Below are 18549 nucleotides of genomic sequence, written 5' to 3'. Positions count from 1 at the left end.
AAAAGGTGGAGATTAAATATGAATTGGGGTTTTTGTTTCCTCTTTAGTCTCCTTTTAATCTGTTACCTCCCCACCTCCCATCCTGCATGGAGTTATCACATTTCGTTATCAAACATCATTTTATTTTTTCCACAGATTAATTTGGGTGACATCAATTTCCGATACAATATGATATATACAGGATAAACTTTTCATTCTTTTTGCAAACCCTTAATCTTGACTCACTTTGAGCGTTAATGAGTCAAGTTTAGTAAGAATTGTTTCTGCATGGGGAAAATCTGTGAGACTCAGCATTAATAACTATATGCCCTCTTATCAAAATGTTCATCTTAGATCTTTCTACTACCAAGCTATAAATATAAATAAGATCTGCATTTATCGCTACCTAAGCAAATTGAATCTTCAAGATGTTAAGTGTCCAGCAAGGACAGATACAAGATAAGAATGTTGATTAAAATGTGTCTTTGCAAAGAAAAGCAATTATTACACGGTCAGCATGAGTCCTGCCACGTGTTTATTGTACTGACTTCAAGCCTTACTGGCAGAACAATAGCTTTATCAATCTAGCCTTCTCTCACACATGAATGTTTTAAAAATATCAGGTCATGATCTGCCACTCTGTACTTTTCAGTTCTGTAAGTTTTTATTTTGGGTTCTCAGTCATGCTTTATTTTGTTATTCTGTTTTATCAATAATTATATAAATTTTGCTATTATTTATTCCTGGATCTACTTTTACTTAGTTATTCTTTTTATTATCCTTTGGTTATGTTATCTCCAGTCCCTTCTCTTACCCTCTTGTTTTCGCCTTGGTTATTCCTTATTTTGTAGTCATTAGTTTTATTCCCCTTTACCCTTATTCAAGTTCCTTTCTAGTTACAGTTAACCCCTGTTTTCCCTGGTTTCTCTTTGTTGCCCCCTAGTGGCGATTCCCCCTTAGCTCCTTTCTAGCTGCCTCTGTCCACACATGCTCCCAATTAACTGATTACTCCGCTCTTTGTTCTGTCTTCCATATTAATCGTCCTCTGCAGTTCATTAGTGCTGGTTGCTAGTTGATGCTTTGCTCCCCATGTGTTGTTTCTCTCTGAAGTTTTTTTTTGGTTTCTTGTAGTTTGTTATTGGATTTTGTTTCTGTTGCCCTCTTTAATTAAATCTGAAAGAATACATCTCTGCATCTCCTGATCTCTGCATTTGGGTCCTCAACCAACTTCCACCAACCTGACACCAACCTGACCTCACTACAAAGGTGAAATTTCCATGTTAAAAAAAAGAAAGCACACTTATAGAGGTATTTACAATGTCTTTGATAGAAACAGAAGCATCATAATTGTGATATGAAGGAAAGATCATCTGCTCCAAATAGGAAGGACAAGAGGACTTGTTTTTTTCCAGCAGGCCACACAAGTGTTTATCTTCAGCATTCATTTCAAAACAGAGCAGCTTTCCTTCGCTACTAGCCACTGTTTTGAATAAGTCAAGTTTGTCTTACTTCCATGTGCAGTGAGCAGGACAGTAAAGGGGTATCCCCGTCACAATAAAAGAAGGGAATGTACAAAAGAGTTGCATCCTGGGGTCACAGAGTATTTGACCAGATTAGCAACAAATGTTACTAGCATGAAACAAAAATGAATACCTGGGAACGGCCCCTTATGCCTAGTGTTAATTACAGTGGAAGATCTGTGATTCTGTGGGCCTTTTGCTCTCCCAAAGGCTCTCAGGAAATTATCAGGCAGCACTGCATCACTGAATCTTTAAATATCAGACAATTTTTAAAAATTCCCCTGGCTTCAGTCATATAATTAAAAATGAGTCACCATTGTATAATTTAGTCAAATAATGATCCAAAACACGGTTCCCGCATCCAAGACTAATCGTCGTAAAAAGACTGTGGTAGGAAGAATGGTTAAAGATCCCTCTTAGTTTATGCATTTACCTAGTGCATTATTACAGTAGAATTCAAAATGCAATTAAAGTGATACAATATTTACAACAGGGACTTTTGTACAGTTTCTGCAACACACAGTTAAGCTTTAGCAGCTAAAGGTTTTGCTTTTATTTCACAAATCATGTAAAGGAGTTTCACAAAGCCACCAAATAGATTAAGATAGAGTGCACCATTATATTTATCCCAGTTCTTTCTTTTTTTTTATTCGTGTCTCTCTTTTATTTCAGTGTCAGTCTCCCACTCCTTCGCAGGGACACACAGCCCCACCCGCAGTAATGACTAAACCTCCTGCTGCCCCACCCTACCCAGACTGCCAAGTTGCTGCCAACACCTCAGACGCACAAATACACATTTGCACCAGGTCCCACCACAGCTGGTACAAAGAAGTCATAGACTCAACTGTTTTGCTCGTATGCTTATCCACACGCACCAGTTCCACCCGTCTCTCAGTTAAAGCTGCCCGTGTCAGTGCCCTGACATCAGACACACACAAAATAGTCTATTCTGATCTAATGTGATCAGAGCAAATAAGCTCTGTGGTGCTGGCGAACCACAAACTATGCCTGCCAGTACATGACATCACTAAGGAGTGAAAAGCATTATGGTCCACAGAGTTGGGCGAAGGAAAATGAGTGACAGGTGGGAGCCATGGGAACAGTCAGTTAGCCACCCCCTGTTGCCAAGACAACGGGAAAGTTTCCCTGTGTTGTGAAGTTTAAAATTTGATTCTGAGGAGAAAGATGAATGCGGCTGATGGGAACGGGAAATGATGTCATGGAGGCATGTACGTAACAGATATGAACACAGTCGTGCGGGAAGCTTTGCTGGCAGGCATATTTTGCACAAGCTCTGTAAATACGATTAGAGGCAAGCAGATTCCTACGTAGGAGTTCACCACATGAGATCTACTCCATGCAGTCGATTCAAAGGGAAAATCATTTGAGGATAAAAGTGTATTAAAAGAGGCATTCTGATAACTAATGTTCCTGGCAGGAGGGATCTTGGATTCAGGGCTGAACTCTGAAAAGTCTGGGAGTAAATAAAACCAAAGGTGAACAATACGGTTCATCACATAACAATCAGTACTTTGCTTTTACAAGAATATTTCTATGCCTTTTTTATTTTTACATTTCACAAAACTAAACTTCTGTGACAGAACATACAATCTTTCATAACTGTAGTGCAGTAGAATAAGCATACGTGTTCTCCCCAATGGTGTGTCTGAGTTAAAGAACATATTTTACTAAACTTAATAAGTATTTAAGGGGAATATCATTTTAGGCTACTTTCTATGCGTATTTGCTAAATAATTCAGTCTGATTTGGTGTTGAGAAAACATAAATACTAAGTGTAGTCTTAGATTCTAATTTGGTCTTTACTTTAATTGAACAAATCTAACAGATGCAAATGGCTTAATTTTCCCAGTGTTACCATTTGCCTCAATGTGTCCCTAATAACTCTATTAAGTTTTCCCTTCACTGATGAAGACATAAATACCCAAAGTATTGTTCACCAACTTGAATGTTTCAAACTAGGGATGATGTGTTCAGGCTTTGTGTCTCAGTCAGAAAGTCACATGTCAGTCTAATGTCACCAGAGCAATTTAATCTATGTTTGCTGCGTCCATGCCATGAATTATGGCAAACTTTTAATGGGACAGATTTGTGATTAATAATTTTTCCTGCCAACCAATTATATTTATTATTTTTTTAGGCCCACCAAAGTTTGCCTCTTGGCTCTTTTTCTGAGTAATGTTTTTTCTCCTGTTCTAACAGTTAAATGAACAGTCATATCCTGGTAGCTTTCCAGTTTTGCCATACAATGTCAACTATCAAGGGATAGTTTTAACATTGCTTTATAATCCATCCTGCTATATATTTCTAATAAAAAATGTTTCCCTGAGTTGTCTGCAGTGTTCCTTGATCTTCATGATGCTGATGTTGTTTGTTTAATAATGTCCTAAGTCAACCCTCTGAAGCCTTCACAACACAGCAGTATTAATACTAAGGTTATATTAGGGGATCTATTTACTAAATAGGTGACTTATACAAAAGTTTTTTTTAGTTAGAGGTGTTAGCGTAGAGGTGGTTAAATACAAATGCGGAAGTCATAATCTTGTTTATTTTGTAGTTATGCGTTAGCATGTATGTATTTATACAATACACCATCAATGTAACTGCAGCTGTAGAGTTTCTTTGAAGTTTGTAGCCGTGATGTGATAAAATGTGAAAAGATAACACTGAAGGCGTGTGTGCTTGTTCTGCTTACTCTTAGCAGTGACTGGGATTCTTCTTTTGTGGAACCGCCTTTCCCCTCTTGTGCTCCTGCCCCTCCACTCCCTCCTCCGCCACCTGGATATGGCTGTGAAGGCATCTGGTTCTGCTTCTCCCCTACTCCTCCTCCGCCTCCTCCTCCACCTGCTGTAGCTCCTCCTGGTCTCCCTCCTCCCAAAAATGACTTGGAATCTCCCAAAAATGTCTTGGTGTCTCCCAGGTAAACCATGCCAGGCAAGGCTACGCCCCTCTTCTGCTGCGAGCCTTCGTGATTGGCTGAAACGAAAGAGACGGAGAGCGGGGAGGGGAAAAGAGAGGGGCTCCCACCTCCTCCTCCTCTTTCAGGCCCCATCCGCTCCTTGGGTACCCAGAGTAATCCATGGGCTTGTTCACCTCCTCTTTCACCCGGTCCTCTCGTCTCCCCAAGAACCCAGCCCCTCTCCCGCTCTTTCTCCTCTGCTCCCTCACTCTTTACCATACTGGCACCATCCTCCTTGCCTCCCTCTGCCAGCCGTCCTTCAGGTGGAGCTAGAGAGTAGAGGAGGCGTAGGTCCCCCTTGCTCTCCTCTTTAATTGCTAAAGTAGAGGGAGCTGAGCAGCCATTGGCTGAGGGCACCAGAGAAGGTGTCACTGAGGTGGGCAGAGAGCTTAACGATTGAGAGGAGTCTTGGCAATGGGCAGAATTAAAATGGTCAAGGAGGGCTGATGAATCAGGAGCCGTGAAGTCGCAGTGTCGGCAGCGGCAACAAGCGTGGACACGCCTGGATAAAAAGAAAATCACAAATTTGTACTTTCAGTTTTAATCAGTAAAGAGACTATGCCTTTGAGAGTCATCAAAGCTAGTAATGACTCATTACAGTAGTACAATAATGTGGCTGAGGGCAGACCTGTAGACATTGTTACAATGTCTTTGCAGAGAAAAGTCACTTCATCTTTACATTTGCTTACAGGTGCTGGTCATAAAATTAGAATATCATGAAAAAGTAGATTGATTTCAGTAATTCCATTTAAAAAGTGAAACTTGTATATTATATTCATACATTACATACAAACTCATATATTTCAGATGTTTATTTTGTTTAATTTTGATGATTACAAATGACAACAAATGAAAATCTCAAATTCATCATATCAGAAAATTAGAATATTACTGAAGACCAATAAAAACAAAGGATTTATAGAAATGTTGGCCAACTGAAAAGTATGAACATGAAAAGTATGAGCATGTACAGCACTCAGTATTTAGTTGGGCCTCCTTTGGCCTGTATTACTGCAGCAATGCGGCGTGGCATGGAGTCGATCAGTCTGTGGCACTGCTCAGGTGTTATGATAGCCCAGGTTGCTCTAATAGTGGCTTTTAGCTCTTCTGAATTGTTGGGTCTGGTGTATTGCATCTTCTTCTTCACAATACCCCATAGATTTTCTATGGGGTTAAGGTCAGGAGAGTTTGCTGGCCAATTAAGAACAGGGATACCATGGTCCTTCAACCAGGTACTGGTAGCTTTGGCACTGTGTGCAGGTGCCAAGTCCTGTTGGAAAATGAAATCTGCATCTCCAAAAAGTTGGTCAGCTGCAGGAAGCATGAAGTGCTCTAAAACTTCCTGGTATGTGGCTGCGTTGACCCTGGACCTCAGAAAACACAATGGACCAACACCAGCAGATGACATGGCACCCCAAACCATCACTGACTGTGGAAACTTTACACTGGACTTCAAGCAACGTGGATGAAGTGCCTCTCTTCTTTTCCTCCAGACTCTGGGACCTTGATTTCCAAAGGAAATGCAAAATTTACTTTCATCAGAGAACATGACTTTGGACCACTCACCAGCAGTCCAGTCCTGTTTCTCTTTAGACGCTTCTGACGCTGTCTGTGGTTCAAGAGTGGCTTGACACAAGGAATGCGACAGCAGAAACCCATGTCTTTCATACGTCTGTGTGTGGTGGTTCTTGAAGCACTCACTCCAGCTGCAGTCCACTCTTTGTGAATCTCCCCCACATTTTTGAAGGGGTTTTGTTTCACAATCCTCTCCAGGGTGCGGTTATCTCTCTTGCTTGTACACTTTTTTCGACCACATCTTTTCCTTCCCTTCGCCTCTCTATTAATGTGCTTGGACACTGAGCTCTGTGAACAGCCAGCCTCTTTAGCGATGACCTTTTGTGTCTTGCCCTCCTTGTGCAAGGTGTCGATGGTCGTCTTTTGGACAACTGTCAAGTCAGCAGTCTTCCCCATGATTGTGTAGCCTATAGAACTAGACTGAAAGACCATTTAAAGGCTTTTGCAGGTGGTTTGAGTTAATTAGCTGATTAGAGTGTGGCACCAGGGGCCATCAATTTTGAACCTTTTCACAATATTCTAATTTTCTGATATGATGAATTTGAGATTTTCATTTGTTGTCATTTGTAATCATCAAAATTAAACAAAATAAACATCTGAAATATATGAGTTTGTATGTAATGTATGAATATAATATACAAGTTTCACTTTTTAAATGGAATTACTGAAATCAATCTACTTTTTCATGATATTCTAATTTTATGACCAGCACCTGTATTTAAATCAATAAAAGCCACTCATTCAGTCAACCTGAAACCAAAATTGCACACAGAACGAAGAAAATTCAACCCCCGGAAATGAATAAATCAAAACTGCATTTGGCGCTTCTTGTTTTTCTCAGGGCAGTCATGTCTTGACTTTCAGGGAAGTCGTGGCCAAAAAGTGAGTCAGAGTTCCACTAAATCACCTCGAATTACTTGAAAATGGTAAAAAGCTTAAATGAATCTGAACATCAAGCAATGAATAAACCATCAACAAGCCACCTTCACTTCCTGTTGGCCAAGCCCCTGAAGGGTACACTATATTTCCAAAGCAAAACAGGGTAGGTTTATATTTGTTTCTTTTTCCTGGCACTAAACAGAAAATGTTGGGTGGACCGACAAGATTAAACAAGAAAATCAATAAACCATCTTTAAGAAACCTATACCCACACAAACTCCCTCTTAGTCAAAGTTACATTAACATAACAGAGCAGTTATAGAGCATTCGCTTTTAATATGGAAGTTATCTATGTGTTTCTCAGATTACTCAACTAGTTTCTTTTAGAAAATTGCTTTAATATTAATATACATATTGGATATTTCACTGCCAATTCTGAAGGGAATCTTTTTACCTACTTTGTACTTCAGAAACAGAAACCATATGCCCTTTAAAGCCTTAGTTCAGTCATGTTAAATGATTTGCAACTGTACAATGGTTTTCTTAAGTCTTGCCTCCGATGTGGACCACATTCTTGGCTTTGGCAGGTCCATTAAAACACTTACACAAGTGTCATTCTAAATATTTTCATTGCATTTTTAGGTTTATATTTAATGTGAACTTATTACCTTCAGTTCCGGTCAGAAGGGTTCTGCAGCTTCTAAAAGATTTTCCTCCAGGATTGACATGCATTTACCTCATCTGTCTTCCCAACAATTATAACCAACTTAGCTCTCTTCCTCACATTTTGCACGCAAGCATTAAACATTATTAGTTATTTTTGCCCATACTAACTGAATTACATGTCTTAACATGTTTGCTATGTCCTCTTAATGACTTGTACTAAAACTTCTGAGACTTTCTTTAAATAATTATTTCCCACCGTTATTCCAAAAAAGGCAGATTTATGGAAGGCACAACTAATCATTGTCATGTTGACAGTTTCACTGTCGCTATCTGCAGCCTCTCGAGCTAAAGCGTGGGCTTCTCAGCTGCTTTTTAAAGTAATTCTCTTCTTTTTTTGTCCATTTAGCTGGGCTGGAGTCTCTTTGTTGGCTTGTGTAATACTTTTTTCCATCTTTGATCAATTGAAAAGGAATCTGCGACATAGTGAGAACTTGGGACATATCCCGAACTAAATAGCTGACCTGACTTTTTTGTTTCTTGCTCTTCATGATCTAGCTGTTTTTTCACCTAATGCTCTTTTATAAAACTCTGAGGCCTTTATAGAAGAGCGACATACCATGTTTACTAAGTAGGTGACCTCTAAAGGCAATTGGTTGCACTGGGTTTTATTTCAAATGTGGAAACCATTTCATCACCTTCCACAAATTCCACATTTCTATTTAGTGCTTGAAATTTCAAAATAACTACACTAAAGCATCTGATTGCAACATGAAAACATAAAAAAAAAAAAAGGGATATGAATACTTGTTTTACGGCATTGTACTGGCCTGATAATAACTTCAGTTCTCTTTTCAAGGCCATTGTTTTGGCAACTCAGTCATGTATAACCAATGCCTCACTCGCTCTTTTCCTATGCTCAGATGTCACCCAGCAGCAGTAATCTGCTAAACACTGGCTACTGCATTCACTTGGCTTTCTCTCAACAGCAGCTTCGTATTGATGCCCTGCAGTGTGAGTATTTTACAACAGCAGGAGATACAGTAAGCATGCCAAAAATGTCAATGAGAGCAGAAAAACAACCTCCGTGTACAGAAGATGCTCACACAGAAAGAAAAAAAAAATCAATGAAATAAATTTAGAGGTATAAAACTCAGATGTGAGGATTAAATAGATGTTTTTCTCTTTTCAAATAAGCTATAACCTGAGTCTCCAGCTGCTTAAAAAACATCTAGCTCAGAGAAGTGATCTAAAATCCAATGGGTTTAAGGAATGTCTTTCCACTTGACAGGTTTGGTTTGATTAAAAGCCACTTTGATTATTATGTAAGGGCAGATCATCTAAAGCAGTGTGAATGTTGTCATTCGCACCCTAGGGGCAGCAAGCAATTGGACCGAGACCGTTTAAAAAAGTCTCATTCTGGTTTAAAATAAACAGAAATAGGAATGTTCAAAGATCAGCTAGAGTTTTATATTCTTTTTTCTATTATTGGGTAATAAATTGCTTATCATAATGCTTGGAGCACCTTTTCTAGTGACTGGGAAACAGAACCTCCTGGCAATATTTGCAGTCTGAGATGTTTTAATGCATTACTAAAGACTATGACTGGTGTATTATTTCTAATCCAATTTCTGGTCACACTCAGCAGGGTCTATCCGATAGAAAAAAGGAATCAGACTTCAACTAAACAAGGCCTTTTTGCACCTAATAGTCTTGTAGCCACACCCTTAGGGTGAAGTCTGTTCTATTGAAACTGCAATGTGTTTAATGGCCTTATTATGACGTTCTGTGAGGTTGGGTGTGGGAAGCCTGTTTTTACAACAAAGCGGATTCTTGAATGGAGACTGTGTTGCAAAAACAGGGGGAACACTACAATAAAATTGATTGTCTAATTCAGTATAGTTGGTTATAACTGGCAGTGTTTTGTAGTTAACTGTCTTTGCGTCCATCATGTTTTATCATATAAAGTGTGTTGTCTAGTTGTTTTTCAAATTGTAGTGTTGTAAACTTCTTTTTTTGCCCTTTCATATAACTTCTTTCTCTGCTTTTTAGTCACAATTTATTAACACAATTTTACACCATTGAAAAATTGTAATATCAGGAAAAAAATATCCTCAATATAAAAAAAAAACAAAAAAAAAAAGTTGGAATCAGTCCTGAAAAAAAGTGGACCTGCTTCCAGCTTAAAGTGACAAAGAAAAATGGCCAGACATTTTTATTCAAGATTTTGCTAATAAAGATACTTCAGTCCTTTATGGCAAATTATTATTGCTGCTCACTGCAGTGAGGTGAAGATTCTCTCACGAGCAATAGAAGCTGCCAGCTGAAGTGTGTGCGACAGAATTTGACCTAAATTGATAAGTGCTAACTTTGATACTGGCTCTGAAACCCATAATGTCAGGACACCATCTGGCAATCATCATTAATAATAAGTTGAGAGGTCAACTAACTATCTGACTTAATGGACAGGCTGACCTGCTGGGATAGACATTAAGCCAGCATGCTTGTGTAAATGTTCAGCCATCTGGGTCATCGCAATAAAAAAAAACAGATTTAAAATAGGAGGCATCCTGACTTTCACTAACACTTTTATGAGTCTGTCGGTTCTGTTAGCTCCCTACATCAAGGTCCATCCTCCTAAGCACAAGTCAGAAATGAAAGACCAACCCATCGTCCACCTATGTTTTTGTGGTCTTTTGTTGTGTATGGACCAGAGATGGGGGATCTGGAGTCAACAAGTCATTTCTTTGTCATGTATTTGTTCTACCCAGCCACTGAACCAGGTCAGTCCAATCTGGTTTAACCTGCGCAGATTGGACTCACCTGGTTAGAACAAATACATGACAGAGAGATGACTTGATGACTCCAGATGGTATGGGCTTATTGTTATCCCATTTAAATCATGAAAACCATCCGTCTTCTGTCTAAAATCTAAACATTTTGATCGTCAAAGGTGTATCCTTTATTCCTGATGTGAAGGTGTACAGCAGAATCCTGCCCAGAGCTACTGGCCCAGTGTGATGTGCCACGCTTCAGTGTAGTTGTTTGATTTTTCCAATATTGGAGTCTGAACAGTCCCTGCTACACTGGAAAGCACAAATGCACCACTCAGCTTTGGTTTGGGTGCTCTGTCCTTGGGATGAACCACTTTTTGTCTGTGTGAGTTGTTGAAAACACTCGGTTTGAAATCCACCTGTATGTTTTGTTAGAAAAAATCCTTCTGACTCTCTCAGAAACTCCTGACACATATGAAATTACACCGTTTTTGTACCTCTATTTTCTTTTATCTGTTAGATGCAGTGTTGTTTATCCTGCTAGATTTTTTGGGCCGACTTAAGAAACGCTCAGTTTGGATAACAACTTGCTTCAAGGGATTTCCTGACAGTAACATGTTTGTGTTCTATTCATATTTTCTGTGCAACTGAAGGAATATTGTCAGCCCAGTAACAGAAGGCTGTGTTCCATAGGGTGATATGAGTCAAACTGCAGGTATTGGTCTGTATGTTTAGGTTTCTGGTAACTCAGTATTAAGACTCCCATTGTGCTCATCGTGAACAGCACAACACAGAAAGGGCAACATGCTGTTCCTGCATTCTCTCTACTGAGGTGTAATCCACGTATCTCAGCTGGGCTGTGTTTAGAAAGAAATATACACTTTACATACATTTTTCATACAACAGATAAAATGTGACAAAAATGACATGTGGTGGAGATCAGAGCACTAATACATGTAATTTTGTCACATGTTATCTGTTGTATAAAAAATGTATGTAAAGTGTATCTTTATTTCTTTGGGATATTGTGTAAGCTGAACAGACGTGATCTCTAAACCCAAGGTTTTAATAAATTCTTGTTGGAAAGAAGCAGTCTGGTAGTTTGATTCTTACATAAACCAACAAGTAAAGTTTTTTAAGCTCAACATTATCCTGGTCGTGAATCGACACAGCGACTCCTGAACATCATGTCAGATCTGACATGTGCCTTTTTGTTTTCATCTATTTTCGGAATGAACCAAAGAGCATTCAGCTTAGAATAAGAATTAATAGGCTACTTTTATATTTCTTTAACCTGCCTTTAGCAATTACAATCTGTCTTGTTTGGTCGTTTAAAAGAGATATTTTTTTTTCACAACCTGGTTACACTTAATTGTTTGCTAAAAAATATGGAGTGGCTGCAAAGATTTTCTGCACCTTTAGCTGTTTGATAAAGTTGTGAACATAAGATTTATTAACTCCAACTGTAGAGTAGGAATGCTTTAACCCTAACCCCCTTTAACCTGGAATAAAGAGTTGAGAAACACTCAAACAGTAGGTCAAGGTATATCAATAATAAAGAAAAGGTCTGTTCTAAGCTGCATTTTTTAGCTACAGTACCAAGAAAAGGGAGGTATCCTGTAAAGCTGAATATTTTAACTCTAAATCAAACAATACAATTAAAAGTTAGTGTACTGCAGTTATATAATGCACTCTTTTATTCATTACTGAATGTTAGTGACTGATCTTTCACTGCGTACAATAATACAAGCTGGTGACTTTTTCCTTTTAACACTGCAATCCTTTCTTTTAAACACCATTAAATTAAACCCCGAACTTGTTGTCTAAAACTTTAGAATCCTTTTAGCTTTGATTGATTTTACTGGGAGCACAAAACTTTGTGCCTTTGTTAAACATTTATTTGATCAGAGGAGCTTAGATTTTGTTTGGGACATGACTGGACTCTAAAACAAACATCTCATAATTGATTTGACACCTCTTTCTCTCCTATTCTCTCCAGGGTTTCCCATCTCTGATTATCTTTTAATTTTCTTCCCTACTTTAATTTCATTTTGCAAAGATTATTCAATTTCACAGCATTCTCTCTTTTGTTTTTTTCCTCTTTTCTATTCGTAGCTTTTCTTTATTTTGGATCACTAAAATTACCTAATCACACGCTAAAAAAGCTCTTAAATTGTAGGACTGACTAGGATACTCATTTCATATCGGTTCTTTGTATTTTTGAATATTTGACAGCTAAATCTGGAAACCTCATTTACACTTAATTGTACCTGCAGGTCTGATTGTACTTATGAAACACATACTGCAAAGCCATGCTTGAAGTCTTCCACAATTTCTGACATAAATTATAGACCAAAACTGTTGAAACGACTGCTGAGCTTCAGAGAATGAAGACCGTCATCAGGAACAGAGCTAATTTGCATTTGGAAAATATAAGGCTCAGTAAGTGAGGTTCATTACTGTTTCAGATTTCTGACAGCTTTTCCAAAGTCTAGGTCGAATTGCAGAGGTAAAATTATCCTCAAATGTCGGTTCCTCCAGCCTGTGGCAAGAAAAACTAAAGAGTGAGTGGGGACCGCTGTGATCTACAGATCTCAAAAACCAACAGTAAGATTTAACATTACAAAATTCAGTAATTGTATTAGGGCTTCAGAATATCATAATGTTGTGTTTTTCACTGTTTAATTGTAGTTACAGACATCACTGTTTAAATTACTTGAGCCAACCTTGTTTAATTGCTTTATTTACTACTATTTTTCAACAGTTTGTGTTAGTTTGTTTTTACAGTAGCCTGATTTATTGGTTGAAAAAACAGGGTTCCCTTTGCTTGTTTGTTGGCTCTTTCACAGGACGATTGGTTGGTTTGTTGCCTGACCTTATTACTTGTTTGTCTGGCTGTATGTTCTGCCCTGGTTGCTTCAATAGAAGGTTAGCTGGTCCAACCTAATTTAAATAACGCTACATATTAATGAATAACCATTGGTCTGGAAAAACCACAGCATATTAGGGAAATAAATCTAGATTTAACAATCAAAACAGTATTGCTAGGCATGTCTAATGTTATGAGATTATCCTCCTTTAAGGGGGAAAATATTAACTTTTTCCTAAGAAGCACTCAACTTTATCAGTCACAGATGCATACGTAATAAAAACATAAACATACATTAGTCACTGTATGTTATCCAAAAATTGCTAAGACATGCATTTTCATATCTATCTGTGAGATCAACAGTTTAACCACAATTACACCCACAAAAAGTCACTCAGGTCCGCAGACCAGTTGCACCGGGTCATTCCCAGTTCAAATCAGAAACTGGAGGAGAACTGACCTTCTCTACTGGGGCCCTAGTTTGCAATTAGACATGCTCCTTCTCTGTCCCTCTTTAATACCCACCTAAAAACCCTCCTACTCAGTGGCTTTCAGCCACTTCAGCAACATATTTTTACTACTTTATCTGTTTTCTGTATTTGTTTTATCATGTTTTGTAGCTGATCCTCACAAATTGTGTTTTAGTTTGACCTTTTTATCCCTTTTTCTTATTTTTTTGTTTGATGTTCTGCACTTCGGTGGCTTGTTTTAAAGCACTTAATGCATAAAAGTGATGATGATTTTCAGCTTACCTGTAGTGTCGAAAAAGCTCTTCTTCCACTTGTGTGGCAAAGTTACACTTTGTACAAGTGTGCTCAATCTCTACTGCTCCTCCTCTCCCTCCTTCCTTATCTCCCCCAGCCTCCTCCTCAGCCTTGACTTGCGGAGGTGCCCCCTTTAGGTTGATCAGGTTGTGAAAGCTCTCATAGTGTTGCAACAACACATCAATGTCGGTGGTCACAAACGCACATTGGTCGCACAAGTGAGTGACACCTAGAGGGTAAATCAGTATTAAAGAATACCAAAACTATAAAAAGGGGTCAATTTGTCTGAAAAAAACAACAACAAGCAAATGGTAGTGATTTGCTCCTCCTATGGCTTCAAATACCTTGTGCAACAACAGGATGTGCAGGGTTAGAAGGGTGAAAGGTGGAACTAGAAATCACACTGGGGTCGCCTCTTGGGTTAGGAGGGGTCACGCTGGGTGAGGTGGCAGCAGTAGGTTTTGAACCGATGGGGTCCTGCTGCTTGGTGGGCTGAGGAAACTTTGAACAGCATTTAGGGCAGGTTGGCTTCCGACAGGCAAATGGGTGGGATACCTATCGAGAGAAATGTTTAGTCAAGCACTTGTTTCCATGCTACACTTTCTCTTTGTTTTTTGTCAGAACTGGGTTGATGAGTTTGAAGCACATGAAAAAATAAAAGTGGAAGTCAGCAAAAGCAAAATTATTGTGCATTATTAATACAAAGCCTAAAATATTAACCATCCTTTTTGTATTTTCAGCAGCTAAAACGGCTCTGTTTGGCAGCTGACACAAAGGAGGGCAGGGAGTGTGCGTGGGCAGATTCAGAATAACAAGGGAAATTTAACTAAGCAGGAAACGGGAACAATTATCTTCACACTTGTTAGTGTATTTTATTTTATTTTCCTTGCTAAGAAATGGTTTATTTCTTCCCAGTAACTGCAGAGACAACACCAAATGTTTCAGGTTTTCCTACATCTCACCTCTCCCAGGTGTTTCTGGGGCTGGCAGAGCCCCCGAGGACAATAGATGCAGTGCTGAATACAACAGCGGTGGATGGAGTGGTTGTGCTGGTAGTGCAGCAGCAGCGGAGCTACGATGATCACGTCTGCACTGTGGGCCATTGAGTAACGGAAATCACACAACTGACAGTTATAGCTGGTCACCACAGCTTCTGAATCAGCACTTTTTGGGTCCCCTGGGAGCAGAAGAGAGAAACCTTCAGTTAAACATACAGAGAAGCGGTTTAACATACAATGCCTTCCATAGTTATCTAAACAAATGAATCACACATTTTAAAGTATTTAATTTGAATTTTACTTGGAAAAAAAGACATATTGCATAGTAAAATTAGGGGGAAATAAAACATGGTTTTAAAACTTCCTCACGAATAAGTCTATTTCCATTGAGTCAATACTTTAACTGTAGATAAAACAGAAAATATGTATACAACATCCCCTAAAACACTGATCTATATGGATATAGTTTTCTATCCAAACCCAAATTTAAACCTTTACCAACTATATTCAGGATATTTCTGCTGTGTTCCTTAGTATTCATGTTTATCTCATTCTCTTGGCAGATTAATGTGCAAATTTATCTGAATGAATGTTAACCAAAAGTAGAAAAACTTCCACCATACCTCTTTCGTTACCTTGGCTGGTGGTGAAGTGATCTTTGCAGCTTTTGGATACCATGTGATCTTGCTCTCCTCTGTCTCTTCTTCCTCCTCTCTCCCTCTCTCTGTCCATCCCAGCATGACCGGAGCTATTAGGGCTTATAGCACCACCAGAAGCGACTCTATGTCTTTGTTCAAAGTGCTCTAAAAGCTTTGTGGAACCCTCTGACCACTCGCACTTCCAGCTGCAGAGTTTACACCAATAAGCTGCCTGTACAGCTCCCCGAGCAGCCTCCCCCGTCCAACTGGACGCGTCAGAACCCTCCCTGACCGGGACGAAGTACCCAACCACGGAGTCGTCTTTACCCCGCACAGCCACCCGCTCCATACCATCTAAAACCACACTCCTCCCTTTCAGCTGGCTGTCGCTCGTCGGCAGGTTATTTGCGGCCAGCAGGGGTGTGGATGGGGGTGATTTGACTTTGTTGGGATGCAGGGACAAAAAGTGTTGCTCAAGTTCCAAGGAATTACTGCCCATGTACGTAAAGTTGCAGAATTTGCAGCGGAAGTACTTAGTGTTTCCTTGGCAGTCGGATGTCTTGCGGCCAATCCCAATTAATGTGCCACACAACATCACCTGCGGAGATGGAGAAAAGAATAGTTAGATAATGAAGACATAAAACTCTATCAGACTGAAGATGACTGCAAATTTAAAAGAAAAACATTAAAACAATGCATAATTTCTCCTTTGCAAGACAACTATTTCACAATCAATCAAGCATATTATTTAGTTGTAGAGTTATAAAATCATAATACTAAGCTTTTAGAGTACTTAGATCAATACTTTATCAGTTAAAGATGTATAAATATATTGCATGGTACTGTCAAGGCTCAATTTGCTACTAAATAACAAGTGCAGGTTTTCTTTTTTCTGTCATCTGGGTCACTAAACACGAGAGATATTTAAGCCCAACTTACTTGTGAGATCTATAATTTAAAGCCGGGGTGGGGCAAATCTAATAATTATCATTATTTTGTAATTTGCTGAACATACAATGAAAAATAATGATGTGATAGTTAAACAGATGGGCTTTCTCTCTCCTTGACATTATCTTGCACTCTGCAGTAATTCAAAGTATGATTATTTTTTTTAGAGGACTGTTTTCAGTCTCAGTTGTATTCTAGGGATATTTTAATGCATATTTCTTATGTATTTCATGATATTTTCAGGATTACAACGTTTGGATGGCAAACCTAAATATAATACTTTCTTATTTCATCGGCTTAGATTTTTGCCTTGGTAATTTATTCATTTCACACCAAAGGAAAACACCACAAGGGGAGAATAAAATTGAGGGAAATAATAAAAAGCAAAACATGTTGTGGAAGAGCGCACATATCTAGAAACAGGGAAGAGTAAAAGGAAAGAGGTGAGAGAGATGAAAAGTAAACTGAGCAGTTAGAGGAAAATCAATTAAATACTTTGAAAGAAAGAGCAAGGAAAAAAAGTCGAAACAGAGAAGACGAAGACGTTTATTATAAGGGAGAAGAGAGAAAAAAAGGGGGTTAAATATGTCTGACAGCTGTTTCATCAGACTCTCTAACAGTCAATTAGAACTGCAGCTTCTCAGTCTGTCTATTTCACTACCTCCTTTCCTTCCTCTGTCTATATATACATCTAATTTTTCTTTTAAATAATCCTATTATTATTTTTCACTGGTTGACAGGGATCTTAGTAAATGACTAGATGGAATTTTCCAAAGGTTGGCTGAAACCAGAAAAATTGAGTGAGAGATGGAGAAAATAGAGATCCCTTTCATCCCGCCCCCCTTTTTTTCCTAATACTTTCACTTTTTCTTCATAATGACGATTTAAACCCACTGGATTTTCTATTTCATCCACTGCTGTGCTTCTCTGTGTCCATTATGTGACTTCCCAACATTACCGGCGGCTTGATTAAATGAAATAAAACTCATCAATTATTTTTCTCAGATTATATTAAAAGCAGATTTTAGAACGTTTTTGTTTAAAATCCTTGCTGTTTCTATTCACGTAAACTCAAAGTCCTAATCCTTAACTAATAATTCAATTCGTTCCATACAATAAATTACAGAGCTAGAGCCACTATAGAAGAGGAATGGACATGTGAAGTAGTCTTTCTTCTTTCACACTTTAATGTTTATCATTAGCAGCCACAGCAAATCAAGTTAAGTGGAAGGTGTTGATTTTTTTTTTCAGGTCTAAGTCTGCAGCTGTTGATTTTCCTGATTAGGACTCTCTTGGTTTAAAGTGCAGCAGAATAAGACAAAATCAACTTTTTTAAGGCTGCAAGTCGTAATTTCTCACAGCTAGGATTACCATGAAGGCTTACATTCACTTTGCACATGGATTTTTTTCTTTTCTAAAGCTACACTAACCCATGTTTCCTTTGTAATGGAACCCTGAGCAGATGTTGTATGAAAGAACAGGAAAGCATGTTTAGACTTAATGCTTCATGAGTATATGTGAGGGAATCTCTGTGTTTGCTTAGCACCGTATGTGCAGCCTGTATGCCAGGTGGCCAGCATGTCTACTTTCTGTCAGTCTATAAAACTTTATAACACCGCTCAATACACACTGTTCAAATAACTAAGTATAACAATCAAAGAGTAATCAGTTCTTGTTCTTGGCTCTACTTTTTTCCAATATTTCGCCAGATCTATATTTATCTGATCATTGTGGGTCACCTGGAGAGGAGAGGAGAGGAGAGGAGAGGAGAGGAGAGGAGAGGAGAGGAGAGGAGAGGAGAGGAGAGGAGAGGAGAGGAGAGGAGAGGAGAGGAGAGGAGAGGAGAGGAGAGGAGAGGAGAGGAGAGGAGAGGAGAGGAGAGGAGAGGAGAGGAGAGGAGAGGAGAGGAGAGGAGAGGAGAGGAGAGGAGGTAGACACAAGATTACAAACAATGAACAAATATCC

The 18549-nt window shown here is 38.8% G+C and overlaps 1 protein-coding gene across 1 annotated transcript in view; it reads right to left on the bottom strand.

The window, feature by feature from the left end:
• trps1 (trichorhinophalangeal syndrome I) overlaps positions 1-18549 on the bottom strand; it is a 147974-nt gene that overhangs the window by 53208 nt on the left and 76217 nt on the right. The window contains 5 exon segments of the mRNA XM_038288007.1: positions 4213-4978; positions 13989-14229; positions 14345-14555; positions 14963-15177; positions 15622-16234. Of these exon segments, the coding sequence (XP_038143935.1) occupies positions 4213-4978; positions 13989-14229; positions 14345-14555; positions 14963-15177; positions 15622-16234 (2046 nt within the window).

This window comes from Cyprinodon tularosa, unplaced genomic scaffold, assembly GCF_016077235.1.
Source record: "Cyprinodon tularosa strain WSP-4 unplaced genomic scaffold, ASM1607723v1 ctg247, whole genome shotgun sequence".
In the NCBI taxonomy this organism is placed as follows: Eukaryota; Metazoa; Chordata; class Actinopteri; order Cyprinodontiformes; family Cyprinodontidae; genus Cyprinodon; species Cyprinodon tularosa.
This window is presented reverse-complemented; position numbering and strand designations above follow the sequence as displayed.